General features: G+C 41.4%; 1 protein-coding gene across 8 annotated transcripts in view; it reads right to left on the bottom strand.

Moving 5' to 3' along the window:
* FRY (FRY microtubule binding protein) overlaps nucleotides 1-18,886 on the bottom strand; it is a 339,156-nt gene that overhangs the window by 14,484 nt on the left and 305,786 nt on the right. For 6 of the 8 annotated variants that reach the window (XM_047723094.1, XM_047723100.1, XM_047723095.1 and 3 more), the window contains 6 exons: nucleotides 17,247-17,413; nucleotides 15,452-15,641; nucleotides 10,695-10,844; nucleotides 9,628-9,726; nucleotides 7,248-7,331; nucleotides 508-525 (listed from right to left, as the gene is read on the bottom strand). In XM_047723094.1, coding sequence (XP_047579050.1) covers nucleotides 508-525; nucleotides 7,248-7,331; nucleotides 9,628-9,726; nucleotides 10,695-10,844; nucleotides 15,452-15,641; nucleotides 17,247-17,413 — 708 coding nt within the window. The remainder of the gene's footprint in view (nucleotides 1-507; nucleotides 526-7,247; nucleotides 7,332-9,627; nucleotides 9,727-10,694; nucleotides 10,845-15,451; nucleotides 15,642-17,246; nucleotides 17,414-18,886) is intronic. The other 2 variants (XM_047723098.1, XM_047723099.1) reach the window with 1 other exon arrangement.

Raw genomic sequence — 18,886 nt, 5'->3', positions numbered from 1 at the left:
TGCGGATACCAAACATAAGTTTAAAGAAATAGCTACACTCATTAATTAGCCCAAACTAGATCTTTGGTTGTTTTAGCAAAGCATTTTGGTTTTTGATCATTTAAACCTTTCTTTATGGAAATCTTTAAAAATCTGATATAAAAGATAACTGCTAGAGACTTGCAGATAAATTTTAAAAGTATTGTTTAAAAATAACATTACCTTCATAAATTTAGGGTGAAACCTAGCTATGAAAACTCTGCCCTTTGTTACATGCTGGATAATGTGGGTTATTACTCAAAATATCCCACTGGTAGTATGAGAGTTCACAGCAACTTGAGTTTCTACTTTGGGACGAAAGCAGCCCAGAATGCTACTAATTCACTGCATGTCTCAGTCTACCAAATAAAATAAAATGAAACGCAAAGGGGAAAACATGCTAAGAGCTATAATAGTAACAGTAAAAATAAGATTTGTTATGGGTCCATGCCTAAAATGGACAAAGAGTATGAAAGAAAGTTAACTTACTGCAAGAGATTCCATTTGCTACACAGCAAGCATGGCACAGGAAACAAAGGAAAGGAAAGAAAGTACAGGGTCAGTGTAATGCATGCAACGGAAAGCATGGCCCTCTTCCAAGAGCAGAACCGTCAGCAGTATTAGCATTGCTTGCCCAAACTTGATAAATGGTTGCACGTCTTGTACCCATTCAACATGCACAGCGGTCCAGTTAAAAAGAAGCTTGAATGGGAAACATGTCACTGAAAAATATAATCGGTAATGGTTTAGGTTCTCCGATTAGTTGGTTTAGGTTTTGTCAGTCTTGGACACCAAGGTCAAAACTTTTATTACTTGAAGGTTTTAGTGTGTAACTGTGAATAATATGTGAACAGAGTAAAACAGTGAGGAGACCATCTGAGTAATCTGAAAAAATGGTAGCCCTAAAGAAATTACACTTTTGCTACCTGTTAAAAGGCAGAGTCTTTAATCCGTTTGACTTCCTATCTGCTAAACTATGAGTATCCAAGAAACATAGAATATAGTTAACAATCTAAGTGGCATTTTCTTTAGAGTCAGATTGCCTTCCTCATTAAGAATATTTTATAGGACTGTGAGATATAGTCATCTCCAAGGAATAAACCTAGTCTATATACTCCCAAACAAGTGTGACTTATGACAAGTAATTTTCTTGCATTTCATTTGTAATAATTTGTTCTCAATTTCTAAAAGCAATCTAGAACTGGTGGGTAGTTTAGAATAATATAAATTTGTAATTGAGCCGTGTTCAATTATGGCTTCCATTTTTTGGTATTGTCATATCATAACCATAGACTTGGTTTTAAGGAAAGTATGAGTATGTTGGAAAGGTGATCAGAGTCTGACAGAGTATTAAGAAAAAAACAATTCCTAAGTATGGATCAGTATATCTGGTTCTGGGTTTTCAAAATATTTAAAGACCTATCTAACTTAGTTTCTAATTCTTGACAGGAAAACCACTTATTTTAAAGCTCTTTTTTTAAAAAAAAATCTCTGGGTTATTATCAGTTTAATGTACTATGCTTAATATAAGGTACATTACACACACAAAACTATCAAATTATTTATCAGTATCTTTAAACATAAAGCCTCGCCACTATCATTTCCCAACCCCTTTCCCTGCCCTCCGAGGGCCTCTTCTTGCCTCACCTGTTACTAATAGCCATGAACTGGGCGCTTTCATGACCACTATATTATGTTTATTGAGTAGTTTTTTGGACCTTGGCCATGAATATCTTTCAAAGTTTTGAAAGATAAAGACGCTGAAGCCTGTGATGCAGATTACACAGCCTGAGGTATTTGCTATTTTTAAGGAAACTTTATGCCTAGACATTTTTATAATCAAACCTTAAGTACTGAAAAAACTGCTATCTTTCTCCCGTTTTCCGAAAGAAGGTCATCAAACCAGTTAAGCTGAATGTCCTCTGTTCAATAAAGGCAAAGACTTTTTGACTCCAGCTTGGTGCTGAGGAATTTCATTGTCCATGAATTCTTCCCACTCAGCTCTCAAGGCACAAAACTGTATTTCTTGGGGGATGGCCAACTTGACACAGACCAGTTCTCAACATCCTTCTTAAACGCTCCTTTTTAGGTAGGTTGGTGCAAGCTGCCTTGCTATTTATTATCTCACAATCCTTTCCTAGGCCACAGGCTGGGGCCTCGTTTGCATTGAGAGCTCCCAAACAGATAGTGTAAAATGCCTTTCTAGGGGGCGATTTTATGGAAAATGTTAAAACCTTTTATCCTTCCTGTGCTAATGTTTTCCTGTATCCAGGTTTTGAGAATAATCCCTCCATAAATCTTTGTGAACGTATTTATGCTTTCGTGACTTAAGATTCTTCTGAAAATTTTATGGGAATGGCACTATTTTATTGGGCCAGAAAGATTTTCTTCAAGCCTTGTTCCTGCACTCCTAATACAACTTGATTTATACATTGGATTTAGATGTATGTTTTCTTAAAACTAAGAAAAAAGATCAAGAAACCAAGACATTAAAAAATGATCATAGGCAGGGTAGCTTAAAAGCCCAGAATAATCTAATTTTTATTCATTACAGTAGCATAGCCATCCGGGTTTCTCTGTATTCTGCTCTGAAGTGAGTTCTATGCTTACAACCATTAGCAGCCAGGTAAAAATCCGAAAAATGTTCACCCTGACAGAAGATGATCCACAGTGTACTATAATAGCTATTATTTTCATCATAGTTAATCTCTGAAAGCCACTGGTTTAAATTAAATGGGATAAAATTTAGACAACCTAGCCTAAGGTTGCAGCTTCCTTACTCAAGAATACATAGATGCATTTAATCTCCTAAGTGGGTATAATCAACATGGGCCCGCCGGTTGCTAATATCACTCGGGGCTGGCTCACCATGACTACTGTATTATGTGTCGCTGAATAATTTTTTGGACCTCAGCCATGGATATCTTTCAAAGCTTTGAAAGACAAATACCTTTAAGCCTATGATACAGATTACATAGCCTGAGGTATTTACTATTTTTAAGAAAACTTTAACTTCAGGAGACACTTGTTTTCAATGCAGGGAAAAGGATTCCTTACAGAAGAGTAATTGACTCTATCTGAAGGGTGATGTTTCATGGGTTACGATTTAACTGCAGAAACTGCAACCTGTCTTGTTCGGTTTGTGTTAAGAACAGAGGTTGCTGTCTTCTCGTGCATAGATTATGCAGGGATACTAAGTGCGTAACAGGGATAGTAAGTACATAACTGAGAGGGCTGGTGTCCAAAAAGACCCTAGTAATTGGAATGACGATTTGTATATAAGATGAAATGTAGCTGGGCCAAATGTAAATGAGTCCGAAGAGTGAAATGTTCCAGTAGTGCTCAGAAATAACCTGTTGAATTGGGACTGTGCCAACTAACATCACTTATAATGAGTGAAATGGAAATAGCCCCAGCTTTGCCAGGCCAGGCCCCACAGGACCCGGGAGGTGAGTGGTATTCACTAGTTGAAGGTCTAAGCCTCGTGTTGCCATCTGGAGCACCTGGAGTGGGGGTTCTTCTCCCCAACCCACATTTCTACTAACATCAACTACCTAGTGGTAGCCACCCTTAGATGAATTGGAGAAGGTCAGAGAAGGAAATGGAGAGGTCAGTGGGAACCCAAATTCTTAATTAGAAGTGCTGATTTAGATCACGAAGAGATTTGTCCCTCCTCTTGCTTGGGCTGAGAAAACACAGGTAAAGCAGGGTCTGCACATCAGTGAAACTGCTCTTATGAGACCCAAGGAGATCACACTCCTCGTCTTATGTTCTATTAAGTGTATGCTGTGCGATATTCTAGGAGAATGGCTAATAATCACCCACAAGCCTAAATCATTGACTAATCATGCCTGTCTTTTAAAATAAGCCTTCCCTCAAAAATACCTCCCAAGTATTAGAGACACTTTTTTTTTTTTCAAAGAAACTGTTTTGTCCATGCACTGAGAATTCTCCTCTAATAGATACCCGAGCAAGCAAGGTCAGCAGACAGACGCTTGCATCTTACATACATAGAGATGTTTCTCACACAGGCAAGAGTAACACTCTCTCAAGCGGGTGCTAAAGGGTGGCCTATTTTTCTTGAAACACACAGCCCTGTCTGGTTTTCCACTTCCCCACTTGGGGGCCTTAAGTACAGCGACACATTTTTCTATTATAAGAAAAACAGCAGTCCAAGCACCATGATGATTGGCACCCGGGTCTTGTTCAGATGCTGGAAATTTTCTTCTAGCCTTTATCTATGTGTATGTTTTTACCTTATTTATTTATTTATTTTTTAAAATTATTTATTTCTTTTCAGCATAACAGTATTCATTGTTTTTGCACCACGTATGTTTTTACCTTTAAACTGAGTTAGACTAAATACAAACTGTGGGGGTGGGAAGAATCTGGCCTGCAAAAGTAGCCTCTCAGCCTCAACTTCCCTATCTGCAAAATTGGAAAAACCAATTTTGGACTGTTGTCCAAAGGACTGCTGTAAAAGGTCAAATGCGATTATATGTACAGTGTTTGAAAACGATTAGTTTCTTCTTTCCATGTCTATATTCTCAAGCCTTTATTATAATGCTAACAGAGTTGCCATGTATAAATACTTGAATGAAGAAATGAAGTCTAAAGATAAGAAAAGGGATGAGAAGAACCACGACTACAACAGAGATGCACAGAAAGGGGTTGATGAGGAGGAGATGAAGAAAAAAAACCATCAGCAAGAAGATTAAGCAAAAACAACAGAAATCTTTCTTCAAGGGACGTGGAGAAGAAATGGGTGAGGGAGCAACTGAACAAAAGAAAATCACAGAAATAAACTATAAGCACAACAGAGACACATAGTTGAAAATTAGAATGTTTTGGAAAGAGGATAATTTAACCGGAAGTCCTGAGTTTGTAGATTTAACCAGGAAGCTATAAACAAATGAACAAATAAATAGATTTTGTTTTAACCCTCATTCTCAAAAATCTGCACTGTATTATTACATTTTCCTGATTAAGATTTGATTATTAGAGAATATAACAGAATTAGATGATTCAGGGTAAATGTTTAGACAACTATTTTTATAGTCCACCAGACAAACTATATCATGAACTGAACTTGGTTTTTGCTAATTGTAAGTCATAACTTGGTAACGTGTCTCTGGACTGGATTTATTTTAACAGAGTATAGTGGAGGGAGGATTGGGCCTGGAATCAAAAGGTGTGAATGCTACTGGGTGGCAAAAAATTGTAACATAGCCTGTGTGTGTGTGTGTGTGTGTGTACGCACGCACGCGTGTATATATGATGTATAATGTATTTAATACGTTACTTCTGGGGTATGCTCATGGCACAGGTTATTCAGTGACAATCAGAGTCACAAGTCATTTGAGGCAGGACATCACAGACGCATATGCAGGGACTGATGGAAAGTCTAGAGTCTGTTGTATTTTGAACTGCACATTCAGCTATGCTTACTGGAGACATCTCATGTGATGTCATAAAACCCATATTTTAAAAATGAATTATAGATATGTCATTTGTTATGTACATTTGCCTGTTTCCAGACACAGTGGCCAGGACATGATTTTTGCCCTTCGCCTATCAACCATGAAGCCTTGGACCAGTCAACCTTGGTTTCCTTATCTAGAATGGGGCTGCCACTGCCTTCCCAGCCTCCCACGCCCAGGAAGATTAATGACTTCAGGGATATGAAAGTTTTCTGTAAGACACAATGTCATATACAAATGTGTCTTCAAGAAGGGCCGTGATGTGTAAATGCAACCCACGCGTTAGAACCCTATCTAAGATATTTCTCAGTCTTGTAGTTTGCTTGTTCAGTCTTGGACTCCTTCACTAACACTTACCCAGGGCCTCACCTGGGGACTCACCCACAGCGAGGATAGTTACCCTGAGGACTCCAAACTCACTCAAAACAATGACCAGATTGAATCCAACCACTAGTATTCTGTTGAAAATTTTTACCCCTCATTTTTTTTGTTTTTACACGTTAGCAAAGCACTGTGTCTAACACAGAAAGATGGTTTCTCATCCCCTGAAGGGTGCACAATCCAAAATGCTTTTTTTCAGTAGTGGTGATATAATTCCAAGGTAGCACCTCTGCCTGACTGGGCAGCAGCCTCCTCACTTGCCTTCCCTAATCCACTGTGGTGCACTTCAGTCTGTTTCCAGAGTAGAATGCAGGAGACTGACTCTAATCCTACCCATGCATTAAAACATTTCAATTGCCTGCCATTTCTGTGAAGATAAACACCAAAGCCCCACATGGTCTGGCTTCTGCCAGCTTCCTTAGACTCTTCTCAAACTTTTCTCCAAGTTGCTTTCTACACTTGCAGCCACACAGGCTCTCTTCATTTCTTGCAAATGGTCACATCCCCTTCTGCCTCAGGACCTTTGCACAGGCTCTCCACTCACTCTCCTTCACTTGGCTACCTCTGGCTCCTATTTAGGAACTCCACTGAGATGGTACTTCCATGAAGAAGGCTTCTCAGAACTGCTCCCCCCACATTTGATCAGGGTCCTTTGTTACCTTCTTGCATAGTTTAAGGTTCTTTCCTTAGTACCACTTATTGCTATTTGCACTCATATGATTTTTTGATTAATGTCTGTGTCCCTGACAAGATTGGAAGATCCACAAGAGTGCATGCTTGTCTGTTGTTCATTATCATATCTACCATGTGGACCACATAGGAGGCACTTAATACATAATTGCAGAATAAATTATTTTTTTAATCCATTTATAGTCTTCTGCCCCACTGCCCTGACGATACAGCACACATTTGTAAGTCAGTTGGTCTGAGGTGTATATTAAAACAATTCTAAAGGGGAAAAGACATATCTATCATAGAGTGATTGCTGAAAGGTCAACAAAGATTTCCTTCACTGACAAAACTAAGTGATTTGGTGAAGAATGAATGAAATTTGGTTTTATATTCTAAAGGAAGAGCAGATTTATTAGGAAATGATTAGTATAGTTAAATGATGGCCAGCAAAAAGATCATTTTTATACCTCTGCTTTTCCAAAAATAAGACTCCCCTCCCCACAAGTCCCATCAACACACAGTCATGCGTGGTTTGAACATCATTCCGTCTTACAATAGCCAATAGGCTTCTTGTGAATGTAATGGGGTGACCCATTGTGCACCTTCCTTTCTCATGCTCTATGCTTCTCGGGTGGATCAAAAACAACACACGCCGTCAGAGCACAGAAAAGATAAATTCTAACAGGTTTTCATTACCTTTTCTTCCGAGTCGCCTGGCTGACAGGTAATTACTCCGTCTCTTGATCCTCCTGCAAATGTTGCCTTACAATTTGCAAGCCACTGTTGTCAGAAAGAGATGCAGACATAGGTAAAATCAGTGATGTTCTTGGAACATTTTTATCATCAGTCCTGTCAGGGAAAATTGATGAAGCTTCTAATCATAGTAATATAAAATTTTGCTGTAATGCCTTTTTGAAATTATTTTTTTCTGGTTAAAGATGAACTATTTGAGATTAAAATATCTATTCATGTGGGTTCGGTGATGCTCATTTTTAAATTTTTATATTTTTAAAAGATTTTGTTTACTTATTTGAAGGGGAGAGAGAGAGACTGAGAGAGAGAGAGCATGATCAGGGCAGATGGAAAGGGAGAAGCAGACATCCGGCTGAGCAGGGAGCCCGATGTGGGGCTTGATCCCAGGACCCTGAGATCATAACCTAAGCCAAAGGCAGCCACGTAACTGACTGAGCCACCCAGTCCCCATGTAATGCTCATTTAAATATGTAATTTCAGCATTGTGATATAACATTCTTGGAGGAGGTTTCACCAGACCATTCCTATTTTATGTATAAACTTAAAAATATCATATACAGTTAGAAGAAACCTTTCTTGTAATTGCAATTTGGAGATAATACCAACCATTCTTCATAGGCTGGCAGATTCTGGACCATGCAACTGGACTCATGGCCCACCTGCCTCTCTGTGATATTGGGTGGCTTCTGTGGGGGCAGGTCTACTTCAGTGTAAGAAAGGCTATTAAAATAACAGCTCAGCTACTCAGAGATTCTGCCGTCCTTAAGTATTTGGGATAGTAACTAATACAGATACTAACTAATACAGATGTGACAAGGAACCCCCAGGCACAAAACAATAAGCTGTGAAGAACTGAAATTCACAACATCAAAAGAGTGGTTTGTTCACCAAGAAGAATGGAAGGATTTTTTTTTGGGGGGGGGGGGATTTTTTTTTTTTCAAATATTTTATTTATTTATTTGACAGACAGAGATCACAAGTAGGCAGAGAGGCAGACAGATAGATAGAGAGGTGGAAGCAGGCTCCCTGCAGAACAGAGAGCCAGATATGGGGCTCGATCCCAGGACACCGGGACCATGACCTGAGCCAAAGGTCACTGAGCCACCCAGGTGCCCCTGGAAGGATTATTTTTATGAACTGATGATAGAGAAGGTGGAAAGCCATGACCAATAAAGCCACAAAATAGAAGACAATGGAAACTGTTATAGTAGAATGTTTGGACTCTCACCCTTGGGTAGATGATGAAGAGATCAATAACAATAAAAACAACAAACAAAAAACAAGTAACTTTATAATGAATGTTTTCTGTGTATGAAGCACTGTGCTGGGCAGTTTACATAGGTTATTTCTATTTTGAAAGGCAATACTGTGTTGTGTTTGAGAGTATGGACTTTTGGATCCTGTAGACCTGGGTTTCAATATCAACTTTCCACCTCCTAGCTAATGAGGATAATAATAGCGATTCCAGGGTAGTTGTGAGCATTCCATGATTTAATTTAAAATATCTAACTCTTATCATGTTGGACACATAGAAAGGACACAGGAAAGGATACATGCTATGTCTATATTATTATATCCTTACAACAATTCTGCAAATTAATTATCATCGCCATCTTACAGATGACGAATCTGTGGTAAGGAGGTTAAGTGACCTACCCACTTCACTAACCCTTAAGCAGCTGAGCTGTGATTTGAACCCATGTCCATGTGATTTCAAAATTTAGGCTTTTTCTATAGTGTTTGGCATATTATAAGAAGTGTCCCACAGATATTACACATAATTACTTGTCAAAAATCAGGGGGTCTGCATGCCTGGTTTCTGGATCACTTTTGTCTCTAACATTTACAGTCTAGATCTACAAAGGAAAAAGAGAGTAAAGAGCAGGAGTCAAGGCCAGGAGAGGCAGCTACAGAGAGTAGTTAAGAGGAGAGAGCGGAGATCCACCCCATCTAGTTTCAAGTGAGGCAAATGCTGGAAGGAAGTAATTAACAATTTTATTAAATCTCTGAGAAAAGTTAAAGACATTGACAAGGAGATATATCAAGCAAATACCCATGTTTCCCAGTTTCTGGGTAGGGAAATTATGTGGCTAAAAATGAAACTTCTCATTTGTTTCATTTGAAAACTTCTCATTTGTAGACATCATTTTTGTTTCATCCATACTGTTGACTGGAGTTGCAGCCCCTAACAGAGGAACAGATGAGGTTTGTCTTCTTCCAAAGATCCTGTCTTAGATTAATCACAACACCTCCCCAGGGCTCACAGTGGTGGGGTTCATTTGATTTTAATTGAATGTATATGCACAGAAACACAAAAACTTACTGAGAGAGTGGCTTCTTTTCTGTTGTTGTAGGTATCCAAATACTCTTGCAGTTCTAAAACACTGAACTTGAGCTTGTCCAGAAGTCCACAAGACAGGAGCTAAAGACAAGAAAATCATTTGTATTAAAACAACTAGAGTGATAACTAGATGAGGCATGGTTACAGAGATAGAAAAGAGAAGTATATTTAGACCTAATGTAAAGTGGGGACCAGTGGCTCCATTTTTAGTAAGCTGTGCAATCTGTAACTTTGCTCCACAATCAGCTGCAGTGGCGACTGAACTGTGTGTGAAGACAGACCCAAATAGATTTTTGAAGTGATTTTATCGTTAATCTGAACTTTAAATCATTTAAGATAGAATGGGTTCTCTTACTACATTCCCTGCTGCAAGGTAGCTAACCACCAAGTTCCTGGAAAGACTAATTCTTCAGAGACTTTTGAAATCAAAGCACATTTGCATTGGTTCTAAAGTCAGTAATTACTCAGCCTATGAGATGGTTGTGTGATACGCATGAGGGCGTGAACCCTCAAAGAAATCACCTGTCAGGCAGGCTTAAAGTTTTATTTAGGAAGTCATGGTTTAGCAGTCAGCCAGAGGATGCTTTAACCAACCCTCAAACTCATCACTTGCAGTCCAGGCTAGATGAATCCCTCCAGGGGGCGATCAGTCTCTGAGTCTTGGGAGGGAGCAAATGAGGACATAGTGTTTCTGGTTCCCCATCCAGTTGGGTAACCTGGCATTGTGGGGCCAGGTTAGGGCAGCTCTGGGATTTTGCTCACCTATTCATGGCTGTCAAAGCCAGAGTTATTGGAGAAAGGTGCAAGGACACGGAGGGAGCACCGAGGTAGATTTTTCTCCTGATTCTTTGAAATGACTTGGACTTGGCTGGTAATGTACAATCGTTACTATGCAGACTTTGGCCTTTGGGCGTCATGTCACAACATGGCGCTGCTTGCAAACACCGACAGTATCTTTCAGACAAACCACAACACAAGCACGCTTCCTGGAAGTTCCACCCCTTAGTAATCTGGGCTGGCCATTAGCCGCCAGAGACTGGGGTACTCACAGTCTCAGCGTCCACAAAGAGTGTTGGGCATTCGGAGCAGGAGGTGAGCATCTGAGAAGAGCTGACAAACTTGGACCCGATTCCCCGGAGATTGTCTCCAAGGTAACTGGCCGCATCACAGGTTAGGAAGCAGAACCTTTTCTGAATATTCTGAAAGGCAAAATAATTACCATTTTTAAAGGGCAAGTTTTAACTTATGTACTAGAAAAACCCATTTTTTTTAATCTTTATAAAAATATTAAATGAGGTAGAGGTGGGGGAGACAGGGAGTAGGGTGAATGTTGGTCTCAAGTAAATAATCACCCAATATGGACAAAACTTCTTCTTAAAGTGTCATTTTCCAGAGTGTGGATGCCTCTATAATCTTTCAAATAAATAGTACTTTTCTTTTTGATGGTTGTTAGTGCTGGTCAGCAACTTGAGTCCTCCTCACTTGTTTGTCAGATTAGTGAGAAATTACTCAGATTACGTCAATGTGCGCAAGTTAGAAAAGGTCGTGAGATGTAACACTTTTCTGTTCCCCGAGATCGCAGCTTCCTGAGCAAGAGCATCAAAATAGTGCCATTTGAACCTCTGAAAAGTGGAAGCAAATGTTTTGTGGGTCTGGAATAATATCTCCCTCTGAGAGCGTGTCTGTTCTGGGGTCTCTAATTCTGTCCCACAGTGTTGCTTACATTGACTCATTAATCCTCACAGCTGAGGAAATATCAAGGTTAAGACCTGACTTGCCGAAGGTCATGCAATTAGTAAGTCACAAAGGAAGAGTGAGCCTGACTCTAGAGCTCATATTCCTTCCACAAATCGACAAAGCTTCCCTAAGAGCTAGTTTCTCCCGCCTGAGGACAAAACCAGAATTAGGAAGAACCAGAGTCATGGTGCTGGTGTCAGTGCCAAAATGGGAACATGTTCTAGCCCTTAAGCTTCCAACACATAGTACCTTTAACAAAAAGAACACAATATTTAACCAAAAAAAAAAAAAAAAATTCCAGTCCTAGGCATTGGCTTTCCTCAAAGAGATGTCATACCTTTTGAGTTGTGGAATTGAATCCAGGAGAAATCCTCTCTGTCCTATTGTGAGGTAAGTGAGTGTCCCCAAACAACAGCAGCTGATTCTCTATGCTTCATATTAGAGCAATGCCAACCATGTTGCACATTAATGAGTTTTTAATTTCATATGTATGAGAATTTTGGCATAATGCAGAGCATACATATATCTTTATGCTGTTAAGTTAGTTTTATGTGCAGTTAGAAAAAAATGGAAAAAAAAAAAAACTTGACCAAATGTTAGAGCAGAAAGAACAAGAAATACCATGTCTAGCATCATACATCTAGTTGAGTGGCAGAACTGGGAGTAAGATTCAGGTCCCCAAAGAGTTTGGGGTTCTTTCCATTCGACCTAAGGATAAGATGAGGTCTGGGAAGCCATCTGTCGGGGGACCTTCAGAGCCTCTTATAAAGGCAGGTGATACTGAGGGGATGTACACTCAGTTTTGTCCTCACTTGACTTCCATATAAACACATCATGTAATTTGGAGGTAGTGAGTGATACAATGATGGCTTCCTAACCCAGGAGCAGCGGGAAGGACATATGATGACTGAGATACTCAGAAAGATGGCCACGCTGGACCATTAGAAATCAATTCCTCATTTTTAAAACCAAATTATTTTGGCAATTACCTTCTCTCTACCCCTCTAAAATCCAGCTAAATACAGGGAAATGTGGCCTTCAGATTCACAGGACAATGTGAGAAAACAGCAGACATGGTGGAATACATGGCAACAGCTTAATAGAGCACATATCTGAAATGTATTTCATTTCCAGGATATTTAATTAATACCTATTTTGTGACTCATATTTCTCTCAATCACATAGCATTTGATAACAGCTGAAAAAATTCTTTCTAAATGTAATATATTTTTAAAAGAATTTATTTATTTGAGAGAGAGAGAGAGAGAGCACACACATGCACAAGTTGGGCGTGGACCAGAGGAGAGGGAGAAGCGACTCCCCACCGAGCAGGGAGCCCGATTTGGTAAGGGAGCTCAATCCCAGCACCCTGAGATCCTGACCTGAGCTAAAGTCAGAGTTAATTTACTGAGCCACCCAGGTGCCCCAAGGCTAAATGTAATATTAAAAACTGAAATAGGAGGTACATAATTGTATGGTTATTATCGCAGGTAAGCTCCATAGGGATTAACCTAATACATGAATGGAAAAAAAAAGTCCAAACCCCAAAATGCCCTTACCCAAGGGCCCAGCCCCACCTCGCAGCTCATGGGACAACCTGCCGGTCTGCTGTCATCGAGTCAGATGTCCGTTTACTATTTCTGCTGAAAAACATTCCCATTCATTCGTCCTGTGTTCACTGAGCACCTACTGCATGTTAGCAACTATGCCTGGTCTAAGACACCATTGCTTCCCCTCTCTGGGGCAAAGAGACAATGAGTAATTCTCACAGAATGTGACATGCATGACAGATATAACCACAATGAGCTTGGGATTCCAGCTGACAGAAAGTGAGAAAGAAGGGAAGGCTTCATTCACTGAAGTGAGGCCCAGTCAGGGGTTTGCATGTTATTGGGAGTACTGAGGGCCAAGAGGACATGGCCATTCTAGGTTGAGGGAAAAATATTGCTCATGATGAGAAAATTGAGCACAGATAGTGCTAGTGACTGTAGTAAGAAAAAAAATACCAAAACAGCCAAACTTAAATTATTAACGATTAACCATTACTTTAAATAGACTTCAGAACAATATTAAAAATAAATTACTTTATTCCTAAATCTTTAACAAATAAATTTGCCTCAAATGGTAATTCTCTCATGGTTTAACATTTCAATCTGGCTCAACGTTAGAGTGTTTTTGGAGTTCTTATCTCTCAACAAACAATTGTTTTCTCTCTCAAGCCCCTCTAGCTTCCAGCTAATCTCAGACACAACTTTAGTTTGTCCCATCAACTTTCTAAAAGATTTCCCAGAAAGTAAACTGAAAACTTGAGAGAGAGCACAATAACACTCAATAAAAGCTATGGTGAGAAACCATAGCTTTTAGTACCATTGGTATATAATTCTCCCAAAAAATGGGTCATAAGAAGGGCCACCAAGCTCAAAAACAGACTTTACCTTTTATAGAAACTAAATTGTGGCTTCCTGAATTGGAAACTTTTTAAAGGCAGACAATCCCACTTTTAATAGAATTCCTGATTTTCCTGCGTTTCCCTTCTGCCATGGCTCTTCTTGAAGGTAATCAATGAGTGGGCCCATCCCTCACACCAACCAAGTTATGGTCCACGTCTTGTATATAGTCAACAGAACTCAACCTATAAAACCAGGTAAGGGGGTTCCGCTCTTGTCTGTCCATTCATTTCCCCATCACTCATGTCTATTGGAGGCTGCAACTACATCGTCCCTTTCCCTATTTCCCCTGTATTATTAGTGGCAATTCTGTTTTGTGAGTTATCAAATGCAAGTTTAGAAAAAATGCTGAAAGAAAGCACCTTTATTATAGGAAAACAGGAACTTGAAAGAAAGTAAAAGGAAGGGGGCAAAAAAAAAAAAAAGACACCCATAATCTCATCACTGTGAGTAAACTACAGTGAATTGCTAGTATATAATCTTCACTAGTTTCTGAATATTAAAAAAAAGGGATACTGTACATACTGGTTTTTTAAAACAAGTTTTCTCTTAAACTCTATGGTAACTATGTTTCCATGTCAGCCAGTTTTCACCTATAACTTCATCTTTTCTCATCCTGAGTATAAGTCCCAGCCCTGCTACTTTCTTAGGCTCGCCTTCAAATACAGCACACAGGGCCAGTTAACTCCAACGCTGACGGAAGACCTTTGGGGTTTCTTCATAACAAGCTGTTTCTCTTCTTTTGCTGCCTACCTCCGCCATCATTTGATGAAATTTGGAGAAAAAGTTCAGAGCAAGATACATAGAGGAGCTAATAGGAATTTGCACACCAACAGAAAGGCATCAAAATAAACCTTCAAGCACCCCTCAGAAGTTGAGTTCCCCCCATCTCTTTGGTTCAGTCATTGTTATAAGTGTGTTTGGGGATAACAAGTGAAATCTGAAGGTGTCCACAAAGAGATTGCTACATTGAGCCATGGACAAGGTGCCACGGGAGCCTGGCAGGAGGACTGGGGCCCAGCCTGCCCTCTGCTGGCCACACTAGGTACTGCATGGGCCTGGAGGAAAGGGCCTGTTTCCAATTTGCGCACTCTATATAGACCGACTAGCAGGCTGTGGTTCACGCAGGAGAAGCAAAGTATGACCGCCCAGGTGTTCAGAAGCATCTACAACACGTTTAAAGAATTTATGCGGGGGAAAAGAGATAAAAGATAATGAAAGGCTAAACACGAATAATGTCGAAAAGGGAGAGACAGAGGAAGCGTCCAAGAGGAAGGACGGGATGAGGCTAGGCTTGGCAGAAGAGACCACTGGCTGGTTCTGGTGTCACGGATGACATCTGGGATGGATGACCTCTACAAAAAAGCCAGAACGGCAAGAGCGAACAGTCCAGCACGGATACTACGTCCTCTGGGGGCAAGGCTCTGCAATCCTAGCTCAAGAAGGCCGAGCAGATTATGGTTAGAAGAAAGGCTGGAGTTAGACGCAACCCAGGGGTTCCTGGAGCAGAAAACAGTAGGAGCCCAGCAGGAGACCACCGCCCCTCCCGCCATCGGAAGCTAGCCTGCCGCCTGCGAGCAGTCCTCCGCCTGCGAGCAGTCCTCCGACCGCGAGCCCCGTACCTTAAACAAGGAGGAGAACACATGAAATGTGTACACCGCGCAGGAGCCGTCGGAGTCGCACATGAGCTGGTTGATGTGGCTGCGCCAGGCTTCCTCTGCGTCGTCGCAGGCCGCCGGCTGGAAGGCAGCAAGGATGGCCGAGAAGAAGGGCGAGGGCGGGGGAGAGACCCCCCTGTCACCTTCTCCAAAGCTGGGAAAGATGAAAACAACCCAGTTACCCAGTGCCGGCCGTCCTCCTGCTTCCCCAGCCCCGTCCGCTGTCCTGCCCACGCCTCCCTTCGAGGTGGCTGCGGGGACCCCGCTCTGCTTCCCCCATCTTCGACAGCCTCTTCTGAATCTTAGGAAAGAGAACCTTCACCTCCAGAATTGCTGGGTTTCCTCCCCTTCTGACTTCCTTTATAGCGAGTGGGGTCCGGCCCCTGGAGCCTCCGAGAGGAAACAGTCTCGCTTTCCCAGCGGCCGGTCCCCAGACAGATGAACATTACTTTTGGCTCTTTTGCGCCTTTTCAGTTTTCATTGCGAACCATTAGAACAAAATTTGCAATTTTTTTTTTTCACAGTAGAGTCAAATTTTATTTATGGTCTCTCTCTCATATATTTAAAAATACACACAGGCACACTGAAATCAATATTGGAAAGAAATACATAAAAATGCTGCCCATGTTCTCTCTGGAGGTATCATGATCATGGGTGGTGTTTCCTTACATGTACTACGTTTTTGTTGTTTTTTTTTAAATTTTATTTTTTATAAACATATATTTTTATCCCCAATGAGATATCACCTCACACCAGTCAGAATGGCTAAAATTAACAAGTCAGCAAAATTTGCAATCTTTTCACTTGTCCTTTGTGGGGGATGAGTATTAATGGCTGCGCATGCATGAATGCCCAGGAGGGGTGGGTGGAGTAGAAAAGGGAAATGGAAGGATAGAAAGGCAAGGTGAGAGATACCCAGAGGGAGGAAGAAAGGAAAGAAAATGAACACAGGTGAAAGGTCAAGGTCTTCTCTAGATTCTATTACCTTCAGCTTTTCCTTCCAAGGACAGATAATTCTCACCACAACAGAGGGTCTTTGTCTAGCCTTATCAAAAGCTCCTTAGATCTTTTCCACATTCAGAAGAGAGATTTTAGGATTTTTACTTTCTTCTCCAGAAGTAAATCTCTAGCCTTATCACTTGTGATTCTTTTTCTAGACACCCTCAAGGCCCCAATGTGGGCCTTGAACTCACGACCCTGAGATCAAGGCCTGAGCTGAGATCAAGAGTGGGATGCTCAACCGACTGAGCCACCCTGGTGCCCCTGCGTTAGTGTTTTTATCTATTCCTCTCTATTTTTGTTCCTGTTCTCTATGTCTCACTCGTCTCAGAAACATCAGCCACTAGGCTGAAAGCCTCCCACTTAAAAAAAAAGAGTAAGTATTTAACTTACAAAGAGCCTCTTGTCCTTGTCTTTTAACTCAAAGTGGAAAGAATTTCCAAGGTTTGCCAGTCTTGCTTATCTTCAAAGCTTGCGAAACTTAGACCATGTCCCCAGGCCCTCTTTGGCTTTTGAGTTACTCTATGGCTTTTAGGAGTCACTACTGAGTACCCCTCTCAGTTCCGCACCAGGCCCTGCAATGAGACTGGAGGACTCTGACCAGCTCTAAAAGCCTTCAGAATCAGAAGTCCATTTCGACTCTTCTTTAGGAAGTCTCGGCAGTGCCGTGTGACCTTCCACTTGACATAAGTGAATGCGATACAACGTGCCAGGTGCCAGGTACGCTGTCACCACTCATTTCCACTAGGGGCTTCTTTACCTTGCGAGAGTAAACTGGTCCAGGGCTCTGTCGCCTTTTTCTTCTGCCTCAGTCATGTCCAGGCTGAAGCTGCCACTGCATTCGAAGGTTGCTGGGAGTTCATTGACAGAACTGGAGAGATCGTCCTCCTGCACGGCCGTGTCCTCCTCCTCCTGGACGACTTCAGCCTGGAAGAAGAAAAAGAGGAAGGAATCCCCCAACCATGTAAGAATATCTTTGGGGAAGTCCATTCAAAGGAAAAATAAAAGAGACAAATCCCGAGAGTGATAGAAATCAGAGGCATTAATTTTCCGACTACAATACAGTCACTTTGTATAACTGGACTGGGGAATTCTCCGAAATACTGTTCATTCCTTACCTTCTTTTCAGTCTTGCCTATAATAGTTTCCAAAGAGGCTCTCAGTAGATTGCCCTATTTGACCCATGATCATGGGAGTATAAATGCTAAACTTGGAAAAGACCACAGAGACCCCTTGGTCTAGCCCTTACATTTTATCTATTTTTAAAAAAAATTTAAAAGATTTTATTTATTTATTTGGCAGAGAGATAGAGAGCACAAGTAAGCGGAGTGGCAGGCAGAGAGAGAGAGAGAAGTAGGCTCTCTGCCGAGCAGGGAGCCCGATGTGGGCTCTGTCCCAGGACCCTGGAATCATGACCTGAGCTGAAGGCAGCCGCTTACCCAGCTGAGCTACCCAGGTGCCCCCAGCCCTCACATTTTATAGGAAACTCATGTGTGGGGAAGGGACTTGCCTGACATCAAGTTAGATAAATCCGGGCCCTTGGATTCAGAGCTCTTTCCACTGTGCAAACCTTGCCTTCTAAAGTGAGCTTATCCAGAGGGAATGCTCTGATACAGAATTCCTTTACCTATGGAAACTGGAATTTAGAATCACCAGTGACTGCTATAGTGAATGCTCAAGATCTACCTGCAGGACCCATGAGTGGCCCACAGCTGCTCACCGAGCCCGCCATGTTGCTAGGCCTTTCCATACCGGCCATCCTCTAAGGCCTATTTACATACATGCTTTGCTCTTGGAATCTCCCCAAAGATAATGGATAGGAGAGGCTGCTCTCACACTGCTGTACAATGAGCAGCGAAATGCAAGGGCTCTGGGTCAGGCAGAGCTGGGATCAGTGAGGGGCAGGAGGGAGATGCAGCAAGTGTGATGGAAAAAGAGGCTGGGTTTGAATGCGGGCCAGGGGGACTCAGCTGGAGAACTGACTGTTCTTTAGAAGAGGAAGGAAGGCAACTGGGTTACAGACCAGAAGAGGAGAGGAAGACATCACACGCACATGTTTCAGTGAGTCATTTTCTTAAAACAAAACCGAAGCCAGGCAAAAAGGAAATATATATGAATTTGAGCATTATCACGGGTTGCTGGCTGGCCACCCAGTTGGTATTCTGAATCTAGGATTAATAGAGAAATTAAGAGGGGTGTTTAAAGATATGTTAGGGAAACAAGATATCTCGTGTCTTTGAAGGAATTGCTCATAAATCCTGAGTTCCAGAGGCTTATTCATATCTGCTCTTTCCGGCTTTTTAAAACTACAGCGGTGCCAACGAGACTGGCCGCCGGTGACTGGTCTGGGTTATTAGTGTACATAAACTGAATCTATTGGGGGAGGGCTGAGTTCTCACA

Source organism: Lutra lutra, chromosome 3, assembly GCF_902655055.1.
Source record: "Lutra lutra chromosome 3, mLutLut1.2, whole genome shotgun sequence".
NCBI lineage: Eukaryota > Metazoa > Chordata > Mammalia > Carnivora > Mustelidae > Lutra > Lutra lutra.
Note: the sequence above shows the minus strand (reverse complement) of the source record. Positions and strands in the feature narration are given on the sequence as shown.